The 24918-nt window shown below is 53.0% G+C and overlaps 1 protein-coding gene across 12 annotated transcripts in view; it reads left to right on the top strand.

Annotated features, from left to right (window-relative positions):
• PAX2 (paired box 2) overlaps nt 1-24918 on the top strand; it is a 77974-nt gene that overhangs the window by 22821 nt on the left and 30235 nt on the right. For 6 of the 12 annotated variants that reach the window (XM_058697507.1, XM_058697498.1, XM_058697501.1 and 3 more), the window contains 3 exons: nt 8285-8370; nt 9641-9760; nt 15323-15391. In XM_058697507.1, the coding sequence (XP_058553490.1) occupies nt 8285-8370; nt 9641-9760; nt 15323-15391 (275 nt within the window). The remainder of the gene's footprint in view (nt 1-8284; nt 8371-9640; nt 9761-15322; nt 15392-24918) is intronic. The other 6 variants (XM_058697508.1, XM_058697504.1, XM_058697506.1 and 3 more) reach the window with 1 other exon arrangement.

The following is a 24918-nucleotide window of genomic DNA, read 5'->3' on the forward strand; positions in this document are numbered from 1 at the left end:
GAAGAGGGGTTCAGGGCAGAATAGATCGGAAAGCCAGGGTGGAGCCAAACTGGGAAAGATTTTGAAGGCCAGGCTAAGGAATTTTGAATGAATTCCGTCGGTAACAGAATGCAGTTGCGGGGCTTAGCCACATCTCATTCTTTCAGCAGGCAGACTAATGGGTTGTTTTTGAATACTGAAGTAACTAGGTAAGAGGTAGAGGGGCTAGGGGCACAGAGGTCAGGTCCCACCTCTGCTGCCACTCAGGGCACTTCCTCCAAGCTTCCTTCCGCTCACCCAGGGAGGTGGGCATGCCAGGGAGGGACACGAAGGTTGGACGGGCAGGACTTGGTCCCAGCAGTGAGTCTACACAGCACCCCTTCCACTATCCTATCAGGATACGAGGCAGTCTTCTAGCCTCTGGACCTTCCCGAGCAGGACCGCGGGCTGGACAGCTAGCTGGTGGACCCCAGTTCTAGCCCAGAAGCCCTGACAGATGAGGGCAGTCCGGTGGCGAGAGGAGCTAGTCTGGTCACGCTCTGGGCTTGGCATGCACTGCAGACTGGTTTCCAAATGGTTAGTTAAACACATTGCCCCTTAATTTTTAAACCTATGCATATCTTGAAGTTAAATCAATCCATATGCTTACCATCCATCATATAAACCATCACTATTGCCCCCTTGGGCCAGCCCCATGGCCCATCTAGCCTGGTAAATTGTATCTGGCCTGGGCTCCCAGGGACACGTGGTGGAAGGATTATCGCCCTTAGTGCCAGTCTTAGAAGGCTAAGGTGATGCAGAATACCTAAAGAAATAATAGCTAAGGTGATATCTAAGGAACCCAGTGGGAATCTATCGTCTCGGAATGCACAAAAAACTATCTGCAAATTATTTTTATTTTTAACCTGTAGTTCAGTTGCCACAGAGGAACCGGTAGCTTCTTGAATTTTGGTTACTGGGCCAGTAGAAGTCAGGATCAGCAGATGGAGAGAAATGTCAATTGATAGTAAGGAACCTTCTCAGCCACTAAGACTTTCTCTCAACCCTCTCAAGTCTCCCCTCTATAACCACAAGGATGGGTTCTTCCCCCTCTGGCTTAAGCTAGTCCTCTCAAATACTACAGAGTTTAGGAGTAGTCTAGAGAATTTGCTTAAATCCAGATTCCTGGGCCCTACCACCATCAGAAACTCTAATCAGGAGGCGTGGGGGTGGTCCTCAGGGATCGCATTTTAGCACGAGTCCAGGGGATTCTAAATGCAGGTCGTTCAAGGACACTGGTTTGAGGAAACTCTTCTGCAAACTTTTCATTTATTGGAGCTCAGTCGTGACTTCTGAGAAGCAACCAAAGAGGCAGAAGCTCTTGACACATGTAGGGGGACCCCTGTTAACCTCGGAAGCTGTGCATTCCAGCTCCGCCGAAGGTCCTGCCCATACCTTCTCCTCACCAGCGGCTGTTCTCATGCACAGACCCTGCCTGACCTATGGTTAGTTGTCCAAACCCAAACCTGTAGGGCATGTGAGTGGGCGCGGGCAGGCAACTCTAAGCTGCACAAATCGCCAAGCTGGAACCTGGGACGACAGAGTTCACACAAAGAAAGTGCTTCCGGGCTGCCAGTGGGGAGGGCAGATTGGATGGATGCTGTGTCCTCTGCGAGGAGGAAGTGGTAAATTTAGGGTTTTAGTTCCTGGGAGGTACAGAGGGGAAATTCTAGTTCTTTACTCCCCCGGAGTGGGGGGAGGTAGGGACCATTTTTAGGAGAGGTGAAATCTTCCTGGAGAATCTATGATCCCTAACTCGAGGTTCTGCTGTGAAAAGTCTCCAGCTGTTTGCACTGGTCCAGTTTGACTCAGGGCTGAGCCAGGGACACGTACCTGATAGAGGCTTTCTCAGGGGCCTGTGTTGAAGCGATTACGTGCAATCACTGGGCAAAATATCCTTTGCTGAAGCAAAAATCATTGTGTCCTTTGGAGTGACCCGGCCTGCCATAGCCAGGCAGCCCAAAGCTCTGGCAGGGGCCCCTCCCACCGCTCGCCTGGCTCAGTGGGCCGTGGGGTCAGCTAGTCTGAGACATTCCCTGGAGTTCCCTTAGTTTACCAAATCAGGAAAGACTTTCCCTCTGTGAAGAGGGAAGTATTTTCTGCAAAAACTGTGAAGTGAGCAGTCTACTATCCTCGGGCAATTTCAACTGATTTTTACATGTATATGGCACGCGTGTGGGGGTAGCTAGGACTTCTTGCGCTAAAAAACCATTTCAGCAAACCAGTAATATGACCAGGCCTGGGGCCAGGCGGAAGGCCAGAAGGCTATTCTACTAGGAAGTAATTCCAGTGTAGGGAAAGCAGTCTGTTCCAGGCAGCTGGACGGGACGTGATAGGGACAGGCTTGCAGATCATGTGTATATATCACATTGTCAGCGGCTGCTCCTAGTAGGTGTTACTACTCCCGTTTTAGAGCAGGGAATACTGAAGCTCAGGGAGCCCCTTACCCTTGGTTTCTCAGAACACAACAGCAGAGACTGGAAATAGAATCCAGGAGTTTGGACTCTGGGCTTTAGGGTCTCTCTTTTCTGGAGGCAGGAGAGTTTGGTGGTTATGGGTACGGGCCCTGCATTTAGTCCACTTGAGTTCAGTCCCCAGACTTGCCACTAAGTAAACGGGTGACCTTGGGTAAATGATAATATGCCACATCTACAAAATGGGCTATTGTGAGGATTAGGTAAACTATTTGTTTGGGGCACACAGAACACTGCCCAACACATAGTAAACACTCAATAGACAATGGCTTTCATTACTGGAGCTCCTGCTAAGGGAGCACTGCTCCTAGAAATCCTGACCGGCCCGGTCCCGGAAATGCCGCCACCTGTCTCTCCAAGGTGAGCTGTCTGAGGTCACCCCAATGCTAATAGGACTTCTTCTTGTCTCCGCCTCAGGGGGAGTTTTTGCACCCTATTTATTATCATATAATACAATGCAATATAATATCATACATAACATAACATAATATGATGGGTAGGTTAACTTGGAAACCCTGAGGCGGACCGTGGATGGATGGATAGATGAATAGATACATTTGTACTAAGTATACATACATTATATCATTCTATTGATTTGTAAAAAGTTCCCGGTCTGCCTGGCTGTAATGAGATTTTTGAACTTTGCGTGGCGATCAATGAGTGGAATATTATTGGCCTGGAGAATTGATATACCTGCTCTCAGTGGCTTGTTCTGCTCCCAGGCTGCCCCGGCCCCCCAGGTGTACGATTTCAGCAGACACTTAACCTTTTTTACAGTGTCATCAGGCTAAAAGGAATCTAATAGTGACACAGGACTTGTGCTCAGCACTCTGCCACTATTGCTTTCCTGTCACAAATAATTTATAGCCTTCTATTTCCATCCCTGAGCCTGCACCCCAGCCCTGCCTCCCGCTTTCCCCCAGCTCCCGGGAATCAATAAACTCACACAGCCACAGTGGGACTACAGGGTGCCCAGAGACAGACAGACGGACAAAGAGAAGGGAGAGCGACAGAGGGGCAGAGAAAGACAGAGAACGAAGCACAGAGGCAGGGATGCGAGGTGGAGGAAGAAGTGAGAGAGGGAGGAGAGCCGGCAGAGGGGTAAGAGTGTCCCCGGCGCTTTCTTGGAATGTTGAGAGCTCCTCGGTTTCTTCATGAGTTTAACAAACTGTTAATGGGAGTCTCATTACATGCCTTCCTTCTAACTCACAGAGCTGACGAAACTGTTTTGATCTCCAGCTCGGTGGGAGGTGGAGGCTTCCTGGGAATTTAACCAAAGAAAGAGTGGCTTCGCCCCCACCCCCCTTGTCGTCTATACCCCCAAGCGCCACCACAGCTCCCTGGCATCTACCGGGTCCCGAAGAAGCTACTGCTCATACTGTCTGTGGACCCTTCCAGGGGCCCCCAGGCAGAGGACCCTAATGTATCTTCCTGAGAGTGTCTCTGATTCACCTCTTTTGGGGTCAGGCTGTGACACCTGCCACTGGTGTTTCCTGTCTTCTCAGTGCCCTTTCCAGGGCTGTCATAGCAGCTACACCGGCCAGGCTGGACCGTGCTGGGCTGAGAGGCCTCCTGCCCGTACCTGGCTCAGTCCCTAAAGAGAAAGCAGCCAGTCCTGGCGGTCACTCACAGGAGTAATGCTACTACTAGTCGTGATTATTGTTATTAGCAACATTAGCATGTATTGAGCCCAGCATCATACAAATCATCTTACATGCGTTATCCTGTTTACCCCACCACAATCCTAGCAGGTGGGTAGTATTATTATCTTATTTTACAGATGAGGGAGTAAGAGACTGCCAAGGGTTTCACAGGCAGTTAAGTAACAGAGCCGAGCCTGACCCAGAGCCCAGAGCCCATCCCCTTCTTCCCTTTGCCCTAGTCGCACCCTTGCTAAGCGCCTAAAGTCCCCGTGCTGGGGCTCAGGCAAAGCCAGAAAGGTGGAGGAGGAAGGGCATCGCTGTGAAGGAGAACATGCTAGAAAGGGAAGTGATGAGCAGGCGTCCTGACGTGTTCCCATGGCAACAGGAAACAGCGCTGCTCGGCTCCCCTGAGTAGAGCTACGGCCTCCAGCACCCCCACTGCACCCTCCGAAGACCCATACCTGCAGACTTGACTTGAAGGCCAAGCCTGCCCGGGGCCATGGAGGCCAGGATGTGTCTGGTTGTCTCGCCGTGCCAAGAATGAAAAAGATCGGAAGAGAAGGGAGATCAAGAGGGGAAAATAGTGCCAGACAATCACCCAAAGCAGTGCTTTACTTTATCCTTTTAAGCTGTGGTGATATTCCCACGAGTTGTTGGGTTGTGTACAGGATGCAGGGGGGCAATGGATGACTACCAGGGACCCGCGATCTCAGTTCTTAAATTTCCCGAGAGCAGCTCTGGGGACTGGCAAGTGCCCACTGCCTGGGGGGCATGGACGGACGCCAGGAGCATTAGTAACTCACGGCAGGCATCCCGCCCAGCTCCTGTCCCATGCACCACCAAGCCCCCGTCAGGGAGTAGTGATTTTCTATCACTTGCTGCCTCAGCTAAATCTGCACTGGTGCCTCAGGGGTCAGAGGCTCTGGGTAACAAAGATAGAGACCCCACAAGGCCATCTAGTTACCTGTCTTCAACCAGCCCCAGCCCTGGGGCTCCCTTAGTCCAGGGCTCATCAGCCCGCAAGCCAGAGCCACCCACAGCAGGACCAGTGAGATCCCAGAAGCTTTTGCTGCAGTGAATTAGGAGCGGCTGCTCTGAGCTGTATACACAGCCTCCTTCTAGACTTTTCCGGTACACCCGTCTACATCGCCCTTAGCCACTGTCCCATCTTTCCCATTGTGATCATGCTCCAAACATTCCCCCCAACTCTTGGGAGATGACCTTCCCTTCTGCTTCGCTGAGAGATAAAAACTGTAAGAGCTCCTTCTCGAAGCTTTTGGCCACCTCAAAATGCACCATCTCTCACCAACTCCCCCTGGCGCCTCTCCTTGTTCTGTCTCGCTTTCTCCATCATCCACATTCTGTCAGGCAACTTCAGGCCCTCCCTCTTCTCTGGTTCTCCCTCCTCAGCCTGCAAGTGTACCCAAGTCTTTCCTCCCCCAACCAGCCTTCCCTCCACTCAGCTGTCAGTTCCATCCACCGGCTTCCACATTTTTCTCTCTTCCTTTCTGCGAACTCCCGAAGGCAGGAATCTACTTTCACTGCCTCCCTCTCCTCCTATTCAATCCCTAACCTGTCTGGCTCCTGCTCCAGTTGCTTTGTTGACACCTCTGTCCCCCAAATCCCCAAACCTGTGCCTCTTCTTATTCCCAGTTCCCTCCAACCTTTGCATTGTCACCGATGCCGCGAATTGTCTTCTCCTTCCGGAAACGTTTTTCTCCGTCGATTTAGGTGACACCGCCCAATCCTTGCTCTGCCATTTCCAGTGTAACCAATTCTGACCCCTCTGCAAGGTCAGGTTCTTTCCCCCAGCCTGTGAGAGTCAGTGCCCTCCAACATCCACTCCTTCGGCCTCTTGTCCCTATCGACGCTCTTTTTCCTTGATGGTTTCTTAAATCCACATGTGCTGTGCCAGCTGGACACCCCCCTCCCACCTCAAACACTGCGTGTCTGAGACAAAACCCGCCACCTCCCTGCGTCTCTCCTCCTGACAGTGGTACAAACCACGAGCCTTCCAGGTACACAGAATTAGGTTCTTAGAGCCATGCTGGACTCCAGTTAGGTGCCCAGTCGGCCATTCTGCCTTCATGACGTCTTACAGACTCTTTCTTTTCTTTCCTGTGATCTTGCGCCTGTATATTGCTTTACCAGGATCTGTTTGCAAGCGTCCCCTCTGGTTTAGAAATCACTCATGGCTTGAGATTCTCTAAACCTGGTTGCTGTATGTTGGGAGAAGTATGACAAAGTACCAGAAAAAGCCCACATTCTAGAGACTGAGTTCTGACTCTGCCCTGACAGTGTGATTTTGACTAAGCTACTTAACCTCTGTTAGCTTTGGTTTTCCATCTGAAAAACGAGGATAATAGTATCTACTTTGGAGGTTGTTGGGGGAATGAACAGTAGCATATATAAGTAATATAAATTGCATATAATGTTGGCGCATAATAGATGACCAGCAAATGGAAAAATCACGATCATCGTCGTCACTTCCAAGTTTTCAGCCTTATTTCCTCTTGCTTCTTTCTGTACCTCCACTGCTCCTGGCTGGCTGGTCTGGGCTTTACCCCTAAAGCTCATTTGGCTCCATGCTTTGCTTCTGTCTTCCTCCAGTACCTACTTTTAATGGTCCCTACCCATCCCCTCCGCCACGGCTTCTCTGTTCACCTTAGAACCATGGTATTTTTTTCATTGCAGAGGAGACCTTAGAGATCCTGTAGTCCAACCTTTTTTACTTTACAACTGAAAAGTAAAGGTCCAGAAAAGTAGAGTGATGTACCTCTGAGGCCCAGAGCAGTAGAATGATGAGCCCAAAGCTATGGTGGCCGATTAATGGCAGAGTCAGAAGCAGGACTCAGGGTCCCGGCCAGGCATCCCGGTGCCCTTATCACTCTCCTCCGTGCCTTGGGCCCCTTCATCTGTTCAGCCCTGTCCTGCTTTGAAGGTCTGCATGAAGCTCTGCCTCCTCAGTGACTTCTTTCCCAGTCCCCACCTGCAAGGTAGCTGGATTCCTCCCTTGCCTCCCTCTAGCGCTTATGGCCTGGCCCCTCGGGGCTCCTTTGCTTTCTTTGGGTGTGTGTCCTCCCTCCCCAACTTCATCTCCAGCACTGTGAGGCAGGTGCCTTACCTCTATTGCCTGTGGGTGCTCGGTTAAACCTGGTTACAGTGGAGTCTGCTCATGTTTTGTGACTCACCTGGTCAGTGTGGGTGAACTTGACTCACACGCCACTCTGCAGGGAGGAGCAATGCCATTGGAGAAATTGCCTCAAGGGTACCTATTTTGACTAGCGGATGGAGGGGAGCATTCCTTGGTCTTGGCCCCAGCATTGGTCTTTTGCACGTCTGAGCCCTGGGCTTCTCAGACCACTGACAAGCAGGCCTATCCCCAGTCCTGGGACATTTGATCCAGCCCTCTACCCTTAAAGTGCACAGGGTGGGTGCGAGGCTTTTCAACTAGGCTGGAAAGGAAGCTGTGGCCCAAGTAAGACCCCAGAAAAGCAGGCCATTGGGCCAGCAAGCTGGGCAGAGATAGGACAGTAAGTGGGCTCAGGAAGAAGTTGTTCAGGGCCTGACATCTGGCAAAGGGACCATGTGCTATGCTGGATTCCCTGGGACAAAAAGGGTCATCTGTGACCCAGCCCTTTCCGGGCTCTTTCTTTTTAGCCCAAGAAATAGGAAAATGTCACTTTCCCCCCCAACTCTAGAAGACTGATACAGTCCCAATAGGAAAACCAGCTCCAAGATGATCTCTAGACAAGGGAGTCTTGTTCCCAGGAGGAGGTTTGCGTGTGGTTGAGGAGGGAAGGGGGGACAGCAAGCCATCAGGGCAGCCCCCCCCAAAAGGGGAAGGATGCTGTGCTCCACTCACTCTGCTGCCCCAATCCTTGCTACCAAAAATCAAGCTGCAATTCAGATGATGCACACCGCAGGATAGAATACAGACTCCCTCTGTCCAGCTGCACTAGGTTGGGTCTGCAGAGCCAGTGGGAGGGAAAGTGCGTGCCTTGCAGCAGTCAGTGAGGGCAGGGGTGCAGGGAACAGATACATGAGGAAGGAGCTGGGGAGCTTGGGCGAGCCCCTCTGGGCTGGGCTGGAGCTGGTGCAGGCAGGAGAAGGCACGTGATGTGTGATGCTGTCGTGATGCTGTTGCAGGATCATCAGGACCAAAGTTCAGCAGCCTTTCCACCCAACGCCGGATGGGGCTGGGACGGGAGTGACTGCCCCTGGCCACACCATTGGTAAGAGGGCTCAGGGAAGGGAGGAAGCGGGGGCCCACCCAGGACAGCCAGGACGCCACCCCCATTCCCTTCAAAATGGCATGCCTGCTGAGGCCCCAGGACCCTTTCCCCAGCCCACGCTCTCCCTGAGCTCCTAGAGGTGGGGATCTCCCAGGAGACTAGCTCACCAGGACTGTTTTTGCTTCTTGCGCACATCACCTTGTAGCTGCCTTGTCTGTCTTTCTGTCTCTGTCTCCTTCTAAATCAAGCTTTTCCTTTGGCTTTTCTTCTCTCCCTGCCTTCCCCTTCCTCATCTTTTGTTTTTATCTGATTCTGTCTCCACTTGCCCCTTTTTCTTTCCTACCTACCCTCTTACTGCCTTTTAAAAATTTTTTAAATTCTTTCTCTCTTCTCCCCTCCTCTCCCTTCTCTCTCCCCTTTCCTCTCTCTGCCTCTCCCTTTCTCTTTTCTCCTCTCTGTATGTGTGGCTCTGGATCTGTTCACATCTCTCTGCTTCGCTCTTCACAGCTTCTCTCCTCTTAGCCTGTCTCTTATTGATCTGTCTCTCCTTCCTCCCCTCTGTAACTCTCTGCTGCTCCAGCCTCCTTGTTTACTGATCCTTGGCCATGGCCTCTCAGAGACACAACCCAGGCCTACCAGAGCACCAGATAGACCGCCCCCCCCCCATATTGTCTTCCCTTTGACCCAAGGGTGCTTGGTGGTCCTGCAGCCATAGATGAAGCCTGGAGTTTAAGGGGCTGAAATGTGATTATGCTTTTGTTGCTGCCCCTCTTGGAAGCTGTCCCCTTATCTCTTGACCAGCAGGAAGTAGAATGGCTGGTCCCAGGCCTCCTGAAGTTGGCAGGAGCCGCTGTTCATGAGGCCGTGTCACAACGTGCACCGGGAGGGAGGATCGGGCCGGGCTGTACCTGAGCAGAGTGAATGGTTTCACTAGTCTGTGCCCTGAGGGAGAAATTGGGAACTTCTCAAGTGATTTCAAGACCAGAAGCAACTGGGAGAGAGGAGCTGTGCCCTCCTGGGGAATATCGTGGCCATTCTTGTGTCTCCTAGAGAGAGACAGATCTTAGAAAGCCACGGCGTCTGAAAGGAGATAAGTAAAGGCCAGCCCAGAAGACCAGAGGCAGCGAGCTGAGGTTTGTTTAGAGGGCGGAGGAGAACATGGGCTTGCCATCCCTCTTAATCCTCTGCTTCTCTCTGCCCCCAGCCTCGGGGCTTTGGTCTGTGATCACAACTGTTATCCTGATGGCATTTCCTCCTTACTCTCGTCCAGTTCCCAGTACGGCCTCCCCTCCTGTTTCCAGCGCCTCCAATGATCCAGTGGGATCCTACTCTATCAACGGGATCCTGGGGATCCCTCGCTCCAATGGTGAGAAGAGGAAACGTGATGAAGGTAGGGAGGAGGGAAGAGGCTTGGCTTCCCTGTGCATGCTTTGTCCTTGGACTCAGGGCTCCGGTTTCGGCCCGGCCTCGCAGCTGCTCTGCTGGGAGATCAGTTTTAGTAGCAAAGCCCAGGTCCCCCCACTGCCCTGCTGGCTCCTGGAGAGGGAGGCAGGCTGCTGGTGGGGCCATCAGCTTCACCATCTGCTCAGCAGTCTTGGTGGCCTCACCTTCCACCGGGACTGCCCCTAATATCCCAGTGGGGTGCCAGGGGAGAAGCACAAACCAGGTACCTTGGGAGGGTTCGGGAAGTTGGGGGACAGCTGGTCTTTGACCCAAGGATGAGAGGCCGATCTGCCTTATTCTTACCTGATCCGACCCCTCAAAAGATGGGGGCGTGATGTCACGTGCAGCTGACCCCAGTGTCCTTCTCTGTGACACATGGACTCTGCCCCCCATTGAGCTGGACACGGGCCCTCTGTACTCTTCTTCCCTATGGGAGGAGAAACCACTCAGGCTCCTCTCTGTCCCTTCCCTTCCGTTCCCTACAATGCCTCAAGTGCAGCCAGCTGTTAGGCAGGGAGTTCAGGCGACGGAGAAATGAAGAGGAGGAAGAGAGGGGAAAGGATACAGGAAGAGGGAGTGGTGGCCATGGGCCTGGGAGAAGGTGTTTTACAAATGTTGGGATGTGAGGGGTCCCTTGGTGACCATCTGGTGCTCTTCTCATGCATGAGCCCAGGGCGCAGGGCTGACCAGCCCAGACAAACGGAGACACCAGTGTCTCAAGCCTGCTTCCTGCCCCAGTCTCATGGTCCCTGCTGGGGAAGCAGTAACCTTCTGGTCTAGGGAGGTCTAGAGAATCTCCCATGAAATAGAATCCTCTAGAGATGAGCATACAGGGGGACTGCATACCCCTTTAGCCTGGACAGTCCCAATTTATGCCCTTTGTCTCTGCATCTTGGCCAGTCAGCATCTCCTTTTTCTCTCAAAAATGTCCTGTTTGGGCAATAAATCATGTGGCCATCCCAAGCATAGACAAGCCCTTGATTGGGGCGGCTTTAGAGGGTAAGGAACAGAGAAAAGGAACAAAACTGAGCTTCCCTGGGCCCAGGCTGAGGGGAAAGAGAGTGTGAAAGCCCTGGCCTCCAGCGGAAGGGACAGGACAGGCCTAGGTCTGGCAAGACAGTGATGACCTGGTGCTGGCCTCTTTCCAGAAGCCCTAATGGCCTCGTTTCACAGGGAAACAGCTTGTCTGGCTCTATTTCTCCTTCTTCCAAAATATCCAAACCCATTTGGCTGCCACGGCCTTTGCCACTCACTAAATTTCATTGTGGTTGTTTTGGCGGCCACCCCTGATGGGCAGGGGGAGGCTTCGCGAAAGGCCCTAAGTCCTAATTCTCCCTGGGGGCTGACCATACTCCAGCCTTAGCCAGGTGCCCTGGCACCCCGAGTGGTTGGGAAGATTCTGCCTCAGGCCCCAAGGGTTTCTCCTTTAACCACTGGCCCCTGCATTTTTTAGAGTGTGAGATGTCCAGCAGGCAAGGCGGGGGAGGCCACAGGACCCCCTGTGTGCTCTCCCCTGTTGGTTCTCAGTTGGGGCCAAGCATACCCTCTGCTTCCCGGGCTCCCGTGGGCCATGAGAAGTGGCCAAGAGTAGGGAGGCACTGGCATGAGGCTGTGGCCACCCAGGGTCAGGCCCCACTGGCCCAGAACAGACTGCTCTCCTCCCTGCAATTGATTACACTCATTGTTTCAAGTCAATTCAATTCAGTGAACCTTTTCCTGTGCATCAGCGGCAAGAAAGGCTTGGTGCTACAGGATCCCAAAGCAGAACAAGATATGATTCTTGTCCTTAAGGAGCTTCCAGTCTAGCGGGGCGTGTAAAACACGTGACCCCAGAAAGCAGAAAGCTCCATCAGATATCTGTGTCGTGATGGGAGGCCTGGGCCGCAGGCCATGGGAACTCAGAGTCAGGAGGGAGTAACCTGGCAGAAAGGGCCGCATTTTGAGGAGGAACCTGAACGACGGGTGAGGGGCATGTGCACGGACGATGCAGGGTGAAATTCTGTCTGGTGGGGGAGCCTTAGGACCAGAGGGTGCTGTGGCGGGAAGGTGCAGATGTGCTCTGGCAGAGTTGCAAGGGCACTAGGGAAGGGCTGGGAGGGAAGCTCAGTAGATGGGTTAGGGCCACAGGGGGCTAGGCCAAGACCGGACCAACTATAAGGAGTCTAGACTTTTTTCTGCAAGCATGAGTAGCCACTGAAAGTGTCTGAGCAGGAAGAGAGAAGAGCAGGGCCGGGTTTGGGAAGACCATCCTCCAGCAGAGTGACCGTGATGGGAGTGGGGAGACATCTCAGGAAGCAGTCAGTATCTCTTAGGTGAAGGATAATGGGGACTCTTAGGTTCCTCTTCCTGCTTAAACACTTCTCTCCTGGGCCTAGCCAGGGTACAAGGAGGATCAGAGGCCCTATTTCTTTTTTTTTTTTTTTTTGGGGGGGGGGGCGGTTCTCTGGCCTTGACTCCTGCTTCTCTTGACTAACCCCAAACCAGATGGAGCTGCCCTTTCCTTGGTGGAGGCCAGCACCTTTGAGGGAGGCTAGGTCTCCCTGACCTTCCCCCACCCACCCCCCCAGGCCACGGTGCACACTTGACCTGTCAGATCCAGGTGGAAGGGAGAAGAAGGAAAGGAGAGAGCAAAGGCAGACCTTTCGCAGCCCTGCCCCTTCCCCCACCCTGGGTGCCTCCAAGCAGCCAGGCCCAGTTTGCATTAGGGAGCAGCTCAGATGATTAAGAATAGGAGAGATAATTATGTGTCAAGATGATGTAGCCCAAGTCTGCAGTCAGGCCAAGGTAGCACAGCAGCTGGCAGGCCGGTAGCAGGAGGCAGCCTCAGGCGTGGGCTGCAGACACCCAGGTATGTCCTTCAGCTACTGGGCCAGCACCGAGGGCTAAGAGAAAACCGACTTGGGGCACTGAGGGGTGTTGGGATGAGAACGGGGATCCATGTCAAGGGACTAGACCTTGGGGGAGTGGAGGGGCATATCTTCCTCCCGGAGGACCCCACTCTCCCTGCCAGGCTGGCTCTCCTTGGGCCCCACACACTGTGGCATCTTTCTAGAAGTGCCATATCCCGAGGGCAAGCCGTGAGCCTGTCTGTCCTCAAGGAAACCACTCCCGCTCCCGCCTCTGGGTACGGTCCGGCCTATTCTTCAGCTCTAACAATGTCACGGTGGTGGGCATTAGCGAGGACAATCACTGCGGCGTGTGCTGGCATTATTGGAGACAATCTCAGCAGTAGTTATTGGTGTTCACAGTGATAATACTCAGAGCGTTATTGGCATTGGCACTCGGAATATGGACAGCGTTATTAGAATCTGCAGCAATCATATCTGTGGGGATATTAGTAAAGGGCCGATCAGCTGTGACTCTGGGGAGAAAGGAAACCCACAGTGGCTGTCAGCCTGCTTGAGACGCCTTCTCACACCCTGGCCATTGGAAGTACGGAAACATTCTGGGGCTTTCCTTTGAGAAATGCCCTAGTCAGGAAGCTTTGACACTCCCCACCTGCCTGAGTCCAGGAGCCCCCAGAATGGGACAGGTAGATGGGCCCGGGTAGATGAGGAAGCTGTGTCATGAAGTATCCAGAAGACAGGCTGTCCATCAGTCTGAGAAGGTAGATCCCCATTTAGTACCCTGCTAAAATCTCCGCCTCTTTTTGGCTACAATTCGGGGGGAGTATATTAGGGTCCTTGGGAGGGACCCTGTTTCCATGACTGTTGCATTCCCTGGTTTATGTGGCTGGAAGATACAGCCGCTCGATGTTTTCAGGCTGGGAAACCAAAGACCTTTGCCTTTACCCAGTTGCTCTCGGCCGTAGCCCAAAACATTGCTGTCCATCCGTGTTGTTGAAGCACGGAGCAGTTACATAACTTGTCCAAAAATCCAAATGAAGTCATATGGCATGAGTCTGTTGATCTGTGTGCGGGGAGGTGTGTTGGTATCATCCTTTGATGTGTGGGATTGCAGGGGGCCGTGATTTTGCATTCCATTAATTAGGTGCACAATGAATTGTGCAGCTGAGTGGAGCCAAACCGGTACCGTTGTGCGTTTGCAGACACGACGGGTTTGCACGGCCACTAACGGCTCAGTCCTGTCACTGCCTCTAATAGCTCCCTTCTGCTTTGGATGAAGCTATAACTGGAAAAAAGAGGCTTATTTCCTTAGTTGGTTTCCCTTCTCGAAGTCCCCGAGTGCGTTGCTCAGGTTAGACTTGGGGCAAATGAGGGGATTAGGCTGCGAACATGAGCAGCGCCTGCCCTGTCCAGGAGCCCCGGCCTCGGGCAAGAGGAGGCTGTAAGACCCCCAGCGAGAAGGAGGGTGCCAGGGGGAGGCCAGCAGGAAGTCCCCGGAGTGGCGTGGATGGGCAGCGTGGCTCGGTGGGGAGGGGTGTGGGCTCTGGAATGAGGCACACCCAGGGTTGAATCCTAGGGCCTTGCGCGTGTCACTTACCCTTCATCAGCTCGGTCTCCTCCGTAGAATGGACATGGTAACAGCACTTGTGTCACGGGGCTGTGGAGCGGGCTACACAAAATCACGGAGGTAGTGTTGAGACAACTCCATCTTGGAAGATGGGCCGTCGGGGGGTCTCTGGGGGAAGACCTAAATGGCAGGTTTATGTGTTGAGGGGAAATAAAGTCGTGACAGAAGGAAACATTCGGGCACAGGCTCCCTCATCTTGGTGCGGGAAAAGCTAATGCCGGGATGAGCCAACCTGGATGGGACCGGGGCAGTGGGGGAGAGATGTCAGCCTCGCCTGTGTGACTTGGGAGGACCTTTGTGTAGCTCTGCTCAGTCATTTGCTCTGTGGTTATCCAGGGGGGCCGCATGGCATCTCGTAGCGTCCGCAGGCATTTTAGATGTGTCTCAGTAAATCTAGGACCCCCTTCTTTTCTAACGTGGAGGCACCCCTCCCTCCATCCATTGCTGTGCATTTCTGCTTCCACACGTAACTTTCTTTATCTAGGGAAACATGTGTTTGTTGTTTTGTGGACCCCGTGTAATTTCTTACGTGGTTTATGCAAATGTGGGTGTGTTTTCTACCATGCTGAGATCTTTGGGTGGAAAGGGGTGTGGGCAGGTGTGCCATCTTCCGGGTGATGATGGAGAGATGGAGAGATGTTTGGAGAGATGACCAGATGCGAGCAGGTGCGTTTCCACCAGTACTAGTGAGCGGGGAGAGCTCGAAGCTAGGCCTGAGTGCGTTAAGGGTCCACAGTACTAAGACACAGGTGTGCGTATAGAGTTTTGCCCAAAGGGCCCCGTAGGCATCGCCTTGCATTCTGTTGGCAAATGGATGGGCTGTCCTGAGCCTGCCTCCAGGTTTGCTCGGGGCCGAAGGCTGGGGAGACTGAGGCTGGGAACCCTGACACCCTCAGGCTGTGTGGGAGTCGTCTCTCAGAAACCTCACAACCCCTCCCTTGAAGAGGAGCCTGGTCTCCCAGTCTCAGGGTCTCGGTCTTCTACCTGCCTGTCTTTCGGGATCTCTCAGTGTCTGTCTGTCTCTTATTTGCTCTAGTCGAGGTATACACTGATCCTGCCCACATTAGAGGAGGTGGAGGTTTGCATCTGGTCTGGACTTTAAGAGGTATGGGGGCCAGAGGGAACCTGGTGTGGGGGTCAGGGGAAAGAGCCGGGGGGGTGGCGGTTAGAGACTATTCAGAGAGTGGGCTCCTGAGAGCCAAGGAGCAGAGAAGGAGGAGGTGGGTCAGGCTTCCACTGGGAAACCAAGAGGCTAACAGAGTCTCGGGGCCTGGATCACTTCCGCCATGGGCGACCGCTGGGTTCGGGGGCGGAGGCCCCGGTGGCCTGGAGGGTCAGGCGCTCAGTGGATGGGGGGTACTTTTCCCAGCCCTTGGAAAAACAAAGAGCGGATCGGGTAGTAAAACAAAAGCAAAGGAGACCTGGAAGCACCTGACAGCCCTAATTCATCACGGCCCAAGTTTTTTCCTGTGTTCCCATTATATTTGTTTGTAAAAGTGGAAATCAATTTTGAAGGTAATTTTCTGGAAAGAATGGAAGGGAGGTGGGAGGGCCGGATAAGGCAGAGATGGTAAAAGGAAAAATTTAGGCCAGGCACAGCCCAGGGGCAGCTCTTGGCAAGGTGAAAGAAAATTGCATATTCAATCTCCATCCATGAATCTCCCTCACTGCTGCCCGCCTCCTGCTTGAAAACAATGAAGGCTTTTTCCCAACGCTGGGCAGGGCCTCGGTATCAGCCCCACTTTAACTTCAGGGTCATTAATTCCCTGATTATTGAAGGAGAAGAGAGGGTTGCAGCACCTTCAATTCCAAAGGCACACCCCCCCCCCCCCCCATGTGATCAAGCCCGGGCTGGGGTGGGGCGGGGGGCAGCCCGGGTGAGGTGAGGTGGTGTTGCAGAAGACCAGAGGGGTGGGGAGGGAGGAAATGGGGAGCCAACTGGACTGGGGGGAAGGAAGCCAGGAGGAGGGTGGAAGAAGGCAGTCATTACTGCATACCTCTGTTGTGTTGTTATTGCAAATTAAAAGTAGCATGTTCCACTCCACAGCTATCTTTGGGGAGGGAGGGGCACCGAGGGAGGTGGGGGATCTTATCATTGCTTCTTCAGCAGACCAGCCGTGGTGTCACCGTGTGAGGTGACATTTGAATTTACAATTCCGCTGAGAAAAGCCATTAATTCACAAATTAACATTTCTCCCTCTCCCTCTCTCTTTAACACTCTCTCCCTCTCTCACATGGATGTGCAAGCAATTGAAAAGACAAAGGAAATAGCCTTAAGGAAGAGACTTTACTGCTAGTCTGTCTGTGCCGAGATTGCTCCCCCTGCTTCCAGATAGATAAACCAATTACCTGAGCAGCCCTGCTCCTGGCCGCCCGCGATCGCCTCCTTTTGTGGGCTGCCTCCATGGCTGGATCACACTCGGTGTATCTCATTAATGTAAACCAGGCATGCCCTGGCCACCGGTCTCTCTTCCTCACTCTTTCTGGAGGGGCAGCGGGAGGAGTGCCGGTGTCAGAAAAGGCAGACGAGGAGGACCCCGGGGAAGAGGAGAGGCTGCATTGCCCGGCTGCCAGGCCCTGGGACTTGGGGTGCGCCCACAGTCCCGGAGGAGGTGATGGGGGAAGCCTGCAGGTGAGCATTCCTTGGTAGGCTGGCGTGGGCGGACGCTTAGAGGCAGAGGCAGGGGCCAGCGCCTGACTCGCCCAGGCCCGCAGGGCCGTTTTCTGTGGCCTTTTGGTCCGGATGCAGGGGACTGGCAGAAGCAGAGAGGGACCCACGCACTCCTCGCACGGGAAGGGCTTAGGGAAGTTTTGTTGAGTATACACCATGTCAGCAGGATTCGGCCCGAAGGAGCTGGTAGGGGTGCCGAGGAGGGTCCGGAAGACTCCCTGAGGCTGTACCTTGTTGCAGATTCCTTAACCTAAACCCAGGACTGGGGCACAGTTATGTCTGTTTGCCACCTGACCCTTACACCTGTACCGAGCCGTCCGCTTCCCTTCTCAGAGAACACTCACCCAGCAGGGTGGCCGGGGTGGCAGTGTGCTCTCAGAACTCTGGCGTGAGTCTACATCGCGGGCGACGGAATCGCAGAACCTCTTTTGGCTTTTACTCTCCTCCAGGCCCTGGCCAGGGACTGTAAGAAAACATTATATTGGCAGAGGGAAGCTGAGCAGAGTTTGAGTTTCTCAAAGGAGACGAGGACGTATTCTGTGGATTGTTGCTGGGATTGTATGATTCCACACGCACGATAGTACTTAGCCCGGGTCACGGATTCTGCGCCTCATGAGGCAGGTCCTATGAGAGTCCAGAAACCAAATGCACATGAAGGTAGTCATTTGTCTAGACAAGCGCCCGAGTTTAACTGCATCAACACAACTCAACCTATGTTCGTTTTCCAACAAATATTCAAAACCTGGCTACTGTCCACGCCAGTCCAAGAAAGAGCTAAGCTTCAAAGGTCAGCATTCACTAAGCCACCAAAAAAAAAAAAAAAAAAATCCACTCATGAACACACGTTCATTGTTATGATTATATCTTCCTAGTAACCTGGGAAATTAGACCGTTCATACCTGAGGGGGGAGTTTTCCTATCTTAGTTGGATCACGTATTTTAGCCAAACTTTCTGGGTAACGTTGGCCATGAGCCTGTTGAACACCGACCGTGTCGTTATACAGAGGTAGGGGTAGGTCATGCTGATATTTTCTTAAGACCTTTTTCCTTGTCATCTGTGCTTACGTGGACTTACGTGTGTCTGTGGGGAAGCCCTAGGACTTAGCCATGGCTGTGTGCAGTGGACATAGGTGCCTGAATTGCACATAAGTCTCTGCCTTTACGCCAGAGACTGGCAACCAAATCATTAACCAGCGCAGTCTCCAGGCCAGTTCATGCTGCTGTGGATAAAGAGTTCCGTTTGGTTGTTTGAGGAAGTATGTTGAGGTTTAGCACGAAAGAGAATTTTTTTCATAAGGTGCCAAAAGGTCGGAATAGGTAGGTAGACTCTCCCCCCACCCCCACCCCCCAGGAGAGAAGGTACAGATTTGCAGTCGAGGGGCCTGTATGTGTCCCTCCGCCACTGGAACTTGTGCTGGGGGAACCACAGCATCGCAACTTTTCCAGCAAGGGCCGCCTCCTGCCCCCACCCCTGCGTCTGTGCACTGCTGCGCAGCGCGCACACGCGCCCGTCTTGTCAGACTAGGTCTTCGCCTCCGAGTCTTCCACTCGGTGACTACCTTCCAGCCCTGCCGGTAGGCATCGTTCTCCTTCCTCCACCGGCAAGGGCACCAAGCGAGAAATCCGCTGCCTCAGCTCTGCCCTTCTCCCCCAAGTGCAGGCTAGGGATGCAGGAGGGAGGAGCCGGGCCCTGCTGCTCTCGGGCTCACCTTCCCAGGCGCCTCCTCCTCTGCAGGCCGGGGAGGGGGCAGCTGGGAAGCGCAGGGGCGTGGGGGACACTTCAGAGAAAGGGTCCGGAAGGCAGGTAGGCTGGGGAGACCCCTGAGTGCTGCTGCCGGAGGGGTGGATCCGAGCAGCCTCCGGACCTTGGCTGGCTGCCCGCGGAGGAGCCCTGAGCTCAGGGCGGGACCCCTTCCATGCCTGCCTTCGCCAGGGCCATGGTGGCCACAGGACTCTCCCGGACCCTCTCCATTCTGCCCTGTGTGGGGGGTGAAAAGGCAAGGAGGCTTGGGGGAGGGCCGGACCTGGCTCTGGGGCTGGGAGACAGATCACGAGCCTCAGAGCCGAGTTGCAGCAGCGCCAGTAATTCAAACCATCCTGACCCTTCGGTGAACCCGAACCTGCTGACCTTGACAACGCCAGACAAGGGAGGCCTCACAAACCTCAACCTGCACGAAGGCCTCGCCTTCTCTCCCTCCCGTACTTGGAGCCCTGTGGCCCAGCCTCCAGGTGGCTCCTAATTTGGCTGTCCCCACCAAATGTCAGCATCTCTGCCTCCCTGAAGTACCCGCCCGTCCGCCTGCCTGCCTCAAAGCACCCTCTGTGCTTGGCTCCACTGGAGACAGTACATGGGCATCTCACGGGGTGGGGTGGGGGGGCTGCAGGGCCAGGTCCAGGAATTCTCCTTTAAATAGGGCTTTTTAAAAAAGGTTTATTTATTTTTGAGAGAGAGTGAGAGAGAGACACAGGGAACACAAGCAGGGGAGCAGCAGAGAGAGAGGGAGAGAGAGAATCCCAAGCAGGCTCCCAGCTGTTAGCGCAGAGCCCAACTCAGGGCTCGATCCCAGGAACGCAAGATCATGAGCTGAGCGGACATCAAGGGCCGAATGCTTAACTGACTGAGCCACCCAGGCGCCCGTAAATTGGGCTTTTATGCCTTGCCCGTTCTCCTCCTGCCTGAGGCTTCATCTTTTCTAGAAACATGGCGTGTGTGTGTGTGTGTGTGTGTGTGTGTGTGTGTGTGTATGTGTGTGTGCGTGCGCGTGCGCGGTCTGAGTGCACACAGGGGCAGGGATAAAATGTGATGGAGACAGAGCGGACAGAGGAGGGAAGAAAAGCCGGAGGAAAGCAGCCACAGGAACCTGCATTAAAGTAAATGCAGTTTATGAAGTTTATGCTTTCCTCCTAGGGAGAGCTGGATTCTATCCAACAGCCTCTCAGAGCCTGGCAAACAGCTCCTGAAGCAGAAAGTGCGGGCAGGAGCTCAAGCAAGCCAGTGACAGAGGGAGAGATGCGTGGACACATACACTCTTTCTCTCTCTCCTCCCCGTCCCCCCCACCTCTTCCACCAGATCTCCCTAGGCCACTGAAAAGTCTGGGATGGCAGGGTGGGGGTGGGGGTTGGTGTGTTTGGTGGGAGTGACTCCAGGACCTTCACTTTCTTTCCCTCTCACTTCCCCAGCCCCCCACCTCATCTCCTTTGGTGGCGTGGCCAACCCAGACACACGGGCGACGTGGATGCCTGGGTGGACTGGTGGTGTGGCAAGCTGGGCCGAGGGTAATGTGGGCAGTGTGGACCCTGGGGCAGCCGGCTGGTGGAAGCTGCCCCGGGTGAGGGACAGCACAGTGAGGATGGTCTTGGGGTGGTAGGCGTGAGGCCTAAGTAGTAGAAAGGACCAGAACGTGGTCTCCCAGGGAGCTGCCTTTTTTTTCTGAGGCTGGGATTCATTTTCTCCGGTACCTTGGTCTAGGCCAACTGGGTACCTTGCAGCTACTGAAGACAGCTGCTGGAGTCTCTTAAGCAGAAACGATTAGCAACCGTATTTTTTCTGGGAATTCAGAGGAAACAAATGGTTGACAAGGTTAGGATACCAGCGTTCTCAGAGGGACTTACAAGCAAGGTGGGATAGCTGCCCTTCTAGACCTTTCTTCGTGTGCACAGGCACGCGGGTTCGTGTGTGCGTACACTAATAATATGTAAGTGGGCCTTGACTTTAGAGGAAAGGGGAGTGTCCGGTAAAGGGTGTCACTCGGCCCGGGTGGGGGCATGGCGCTCCCTTGCCCCTGTGCCTCATCCCTTGCCCCTGTGCCCCTGGCACCCCTTGCCCCTGTGCCTCATGCTCCCTTGCCCCTGTGCCTCCCTTGCCCCTGTGGGAAGTGGGGAGAAGAAGTCTGGCTCCCGCCTCTTCCTGGGAACTCTGTGTCCCTGTTCAAGTTCTGCCAGGAGCTGGGACAGAGGAGGACAGCAGAGGTAGAGTCATCCGAAGGCAGGGCGTCCAGAGAAGAGTCAGAGGGAAAGTGGGCAGAAATTGCTGATTGCGGAGGATGCTCTGGAAGCCAGGAGATGCCAGGCATGGAGGGAGGCAGAAACCGGCCAAGGATGGCTCTCGCCCTTTCTCTCCCCTTCTCTCCCCTTTCCCTTCCCTCCTTCCCTTATCCCTCCCCTCTTCCCGCCACACATCTTTATTGGTTCCGGTAATAGCGTTGATTTGCATGTCAGGCAAAGCCTTGCTACGCACACAAAAAGAAAACCCCAGCCGTGGCGGTGTGGCAGTGTCAGCTCTCGCTGTTGTTCGACAGTGTAAAATTAAATTAATAAAGCCCCCAACACAGGAAAACATAACAGGAAATTAATGGCCTTTACTGTCGCTCTGATGCAGTCATTTGCAACCCTGCTTTCCGCACCAAAGACTTCATAAATGCAAGCAGTTTCTCTAAACAAGCATACTTAGGGCGGCCTGGTATGTAATTTTTCGCCTTGCTTGTGTCCTTTGAGCTAACAAAGCCCCCTTCCCTCCCGGCTCCAGAGAGGTTTCTAACTGGTTCTGGCCCCAGCTGGAAACCAGCACCAGGCAGGAGGCCCCAGCCCCTCCCTGAGAGCCCACGTAGGGCTGAAGGAGGACACAGGTCCCACACAGACAGACCCTCTGCCAACCCCCCTTCCCCACTGGTGGCTGGGGAGCCTGGAGTCCCAGCCTCGGCCAGCCGGCCAGCAAAAAGACACAGTACATGCTCTCGGGCAGGAAAGCTGATCACTCTGGGGAAGTCACCCAGTCCCACCCGGTACTCACCCCTCCCCTTTCTCCGTGCATTTCAGTTTTCTCTCCACTACCTGTCTGCTCCCCTCCCATCACTGGCTCTGGCCTTCCCTTCCCTCCAGCTTCATCTCTACCTGCTTACCCTCCTTCTACTTCATATATGAGTCACACACACTCACGCTGGCTGTGCGTTGGCCGTGGGTGCCCACGCCCTTCTTTGCTACAGGGAACCCCGGGGCTTCTGGGAGGAGCGAAGGGACCTCTTACTCAGAAGGGGGAAAGTAACCGAACTGGCATAAATTCTCCGTGGAGTTCTAGGTCTCCCCCTTATCTCCCGCTTATCTACTGTTTGGTTACAAAATATGAGGGCCCTAAGTGATCATTCAGGCCATCCCTCTGTCCTTGGGCAAATTTCCTATAAACCATTTCAGAGGGCTGAGAGCCTATGGTTTTGCTTTGGTGTGTAAATAGTGGAATATTGACAAAACTTACACTTACTTCTTTGGGGAGCTGTGTATCAATGCGGGCCCAGGTGCCCACTGTGTTGGGATGTATGAGAGGGACACGTAATGAGGACTTGGGTCTCCAGGAACGTACAATCTGCTGGGGGAGGCAAGGCTATCACACATCAGACAATAAGCTCTTAATTAAATGCTAAACCATGTGGCTGAGCATCCAATAGGAATCCGAGGAAGTGGCTAGAAGGGCAAGCAGGAGATGGGACTTGAGCCTGGGAGTGGCCAAGATGCAGACAGACTGTCTCCAGAGACCCCCTCCCGTGTGGAGGGGGGCCCTGTGGCTGTGCTGAGGGTGGTGACAAGGCAAAGCCTCAGATTCTTGAAGGTCATCTGGTCTTATCTGCCACTCACATAGGACTCTCCCTTCCAGCAGTTCTGCATGACAGGCCACTGCCCCTGCCTGGACATAGGACATAGATGGACGGTTGTCATTGTTAGCACCACTGCCTTTATACGGAGTCCCGGTAGTGTTGAGGGAAACACCTTGGAATCCGAATGTCTGGATGTGGGGTCTATCTCTACTCCTTGCTTGCTGTGGGACCTTTGGCTATTTACATAATCTCTCTGAATCTCAGTTTCCTCATCTTTAAAATAGCGACGACAATATTAACCCCTTATTAGAGTGGTGGTAAAGATCTTCCTTTGACACTCTCTCTTTTCTCCCTCCCTCCCACCCTTCCTTCCATTCGTTCCACCTGATTTGCTGAGTGCCTGGAAAAACACTGGGCTGAGCCCTGGGTGGATTTTAGTTTCCTGCACTTGAGGAAGGTTTTTCACCACCCTGGTTACCCATCTCTGAGTTCATTCTTGACAGTCAAAGTCCCTCCTACGTGAACACTGAACTCTACAGACAGTCTAGCCAATGCCAAGATCAGTAGAACCATTGCCGCTCTCCATCTGGAGAGTCTGCGTCCATACGGTAGCCTAAGATTACCTTCGATTTTTTTAGCAGCTCTGTCACACTCAAGATCATATTGAGTTCGTGGTCAACTAAAACCTCGAGATCTTTTTCACATCAATTGCTATCAAGCCAGGTCTACCCCATTCTGCACTTGTATAATTGATTTTTTTAACCTAAACATAGGGCATTCCATTTATCCCTGTTGAATTTCATCTCGTTGGTTTGGGCTCTTAATTCCACCTGACTAAGATCACAAGGATGTCTTCTGTAGCATCATCCTAGTAGGGTTTTTTTTACAAGAAGTATTGGCCTTTAAAATAAAGGAGAGGGTAAAACAGCTGACTTGATGAGATCGAGCCCCGCATTGGGCTCCCCGCTGGGTGTGGCACCTGCTTAAGATTCTCTCTCTCCTAGTCTCTCTGCTTCTCTTTCTCTCTCTCCCTCAAAATAAATAAATAAACGTCAAAAAATAAAATAAAGGAGAGACAATGCCCCACCAGCGAAAACCTCCCTTCTGGTTGCAATAAACGAATGCTTTAGGTACGATTGAGCCCAGCAGCCATCAACCATTTCACTTTTCTTCATCTTGTCCATAAAATTAGGAAGGAGATTCTTTGTGAAATGTTTACATGCACAACATCCACAGCATTTTCTTAATCGATTAAAGAATGCAATTTAAGTTGGTGAACAGATCTATATATAAAACAGGGCAGGACTGGGGTGCCTGGGTGGCTCAGTCGGTTAAGTGTCCGACTTCGGCCCAGGTCATGATCTCATAGTTCATGAGTTCGAGCCCTGCATCAGGCTCTGTGCTGACAGCTTGGAGCCTGGAGCCTGCTTCGGATTCTGTGTCTCCCTCTCTCTCTCTGCACCTCCCCAGCTCATGCTCGCACTCTGTCTCTGTCAAAAATAAATAGACTTAAAAAAAATTTTTTTTAAACAGGGCAGGACGATTTACAAAAGTAAATAGAATGCAGTTCTTGACTGCAGGAAGCTTCTAATCCAGTAGGGAGATTAAGTGTGTACATCACAATACAAGCAGAATGTGATAGGGGCTATGATCAAGGTATAAAGCACTACGATGAATTGTTTCTTTTAAAAAAGAAAGAGCGGGGGCGCCTGGGTGGCTCAGTCGGTTAAGCAGCCGACTTTGGCCCAGGTCATGATCTCGCGGTCCGTGAGTTCGAGCCCCGCGTCGGGCTCTGTGCTGACAGCTGGGAGCCTGGAGCCTGTTTCAGATTCTGTGTCTCCCTCTCTCTGACCCTCCCCTGTTCATGCTCTGTCTCTCCCTGTCTCAAAAGTAAATAAAAAACGTTTAAAAAAAATTTTTTTTAAATAAAAAATAAAAAAGAAAGAGCGTTGGGGCGCCTGGGTGCCTCAGTCAGTTAAGCGTCCGACTTCGGCTCAGGTCACGATCTCGCGGTATGTGAGTTCGAGCCCCGCGTCGGGCTCTGTGCTGACTGCTCAGAGCCTGGAGCCTGTTTCAGATTCTGTGTCTCCCTCTCTCTCTGACCCTCCCCCGTTCATGCTCTGTCTCTCTCTGTCTCAAAAATAAATAAACGTTAAAAAAATTTTTAAAAAGAAAGAGCGGTTGCTTCCAACCAGGGCAGTTCAAGAGGTTTTAGTGGGGTTTGCATTTGATATCTAATCATTGATATCTAATTAATGTGCCACAACTTCTCAGTGAGCGCATACAGGTTCCAGGGCATCCATGTTCCTTCCTGGTGCCCACAGATTAACTGTATAATAATTTCTCCTATAAGATTTCCGCACCCTGGCATTAAA

This window comes from Neofelis nebulosa, chromosome 13 (assembly GCF_028018385.1).
Source record: "Neofelis nebulosa isolate mNeoNeb1 chromosome 13, mNeoNeb1.pri, whole genome shotgun sequence".
NCBI lineage: Eukaryota > Metazoa > Chordata > Mammalia > Carnivora > Felidae > Neofelis > Neofelis nebulosa.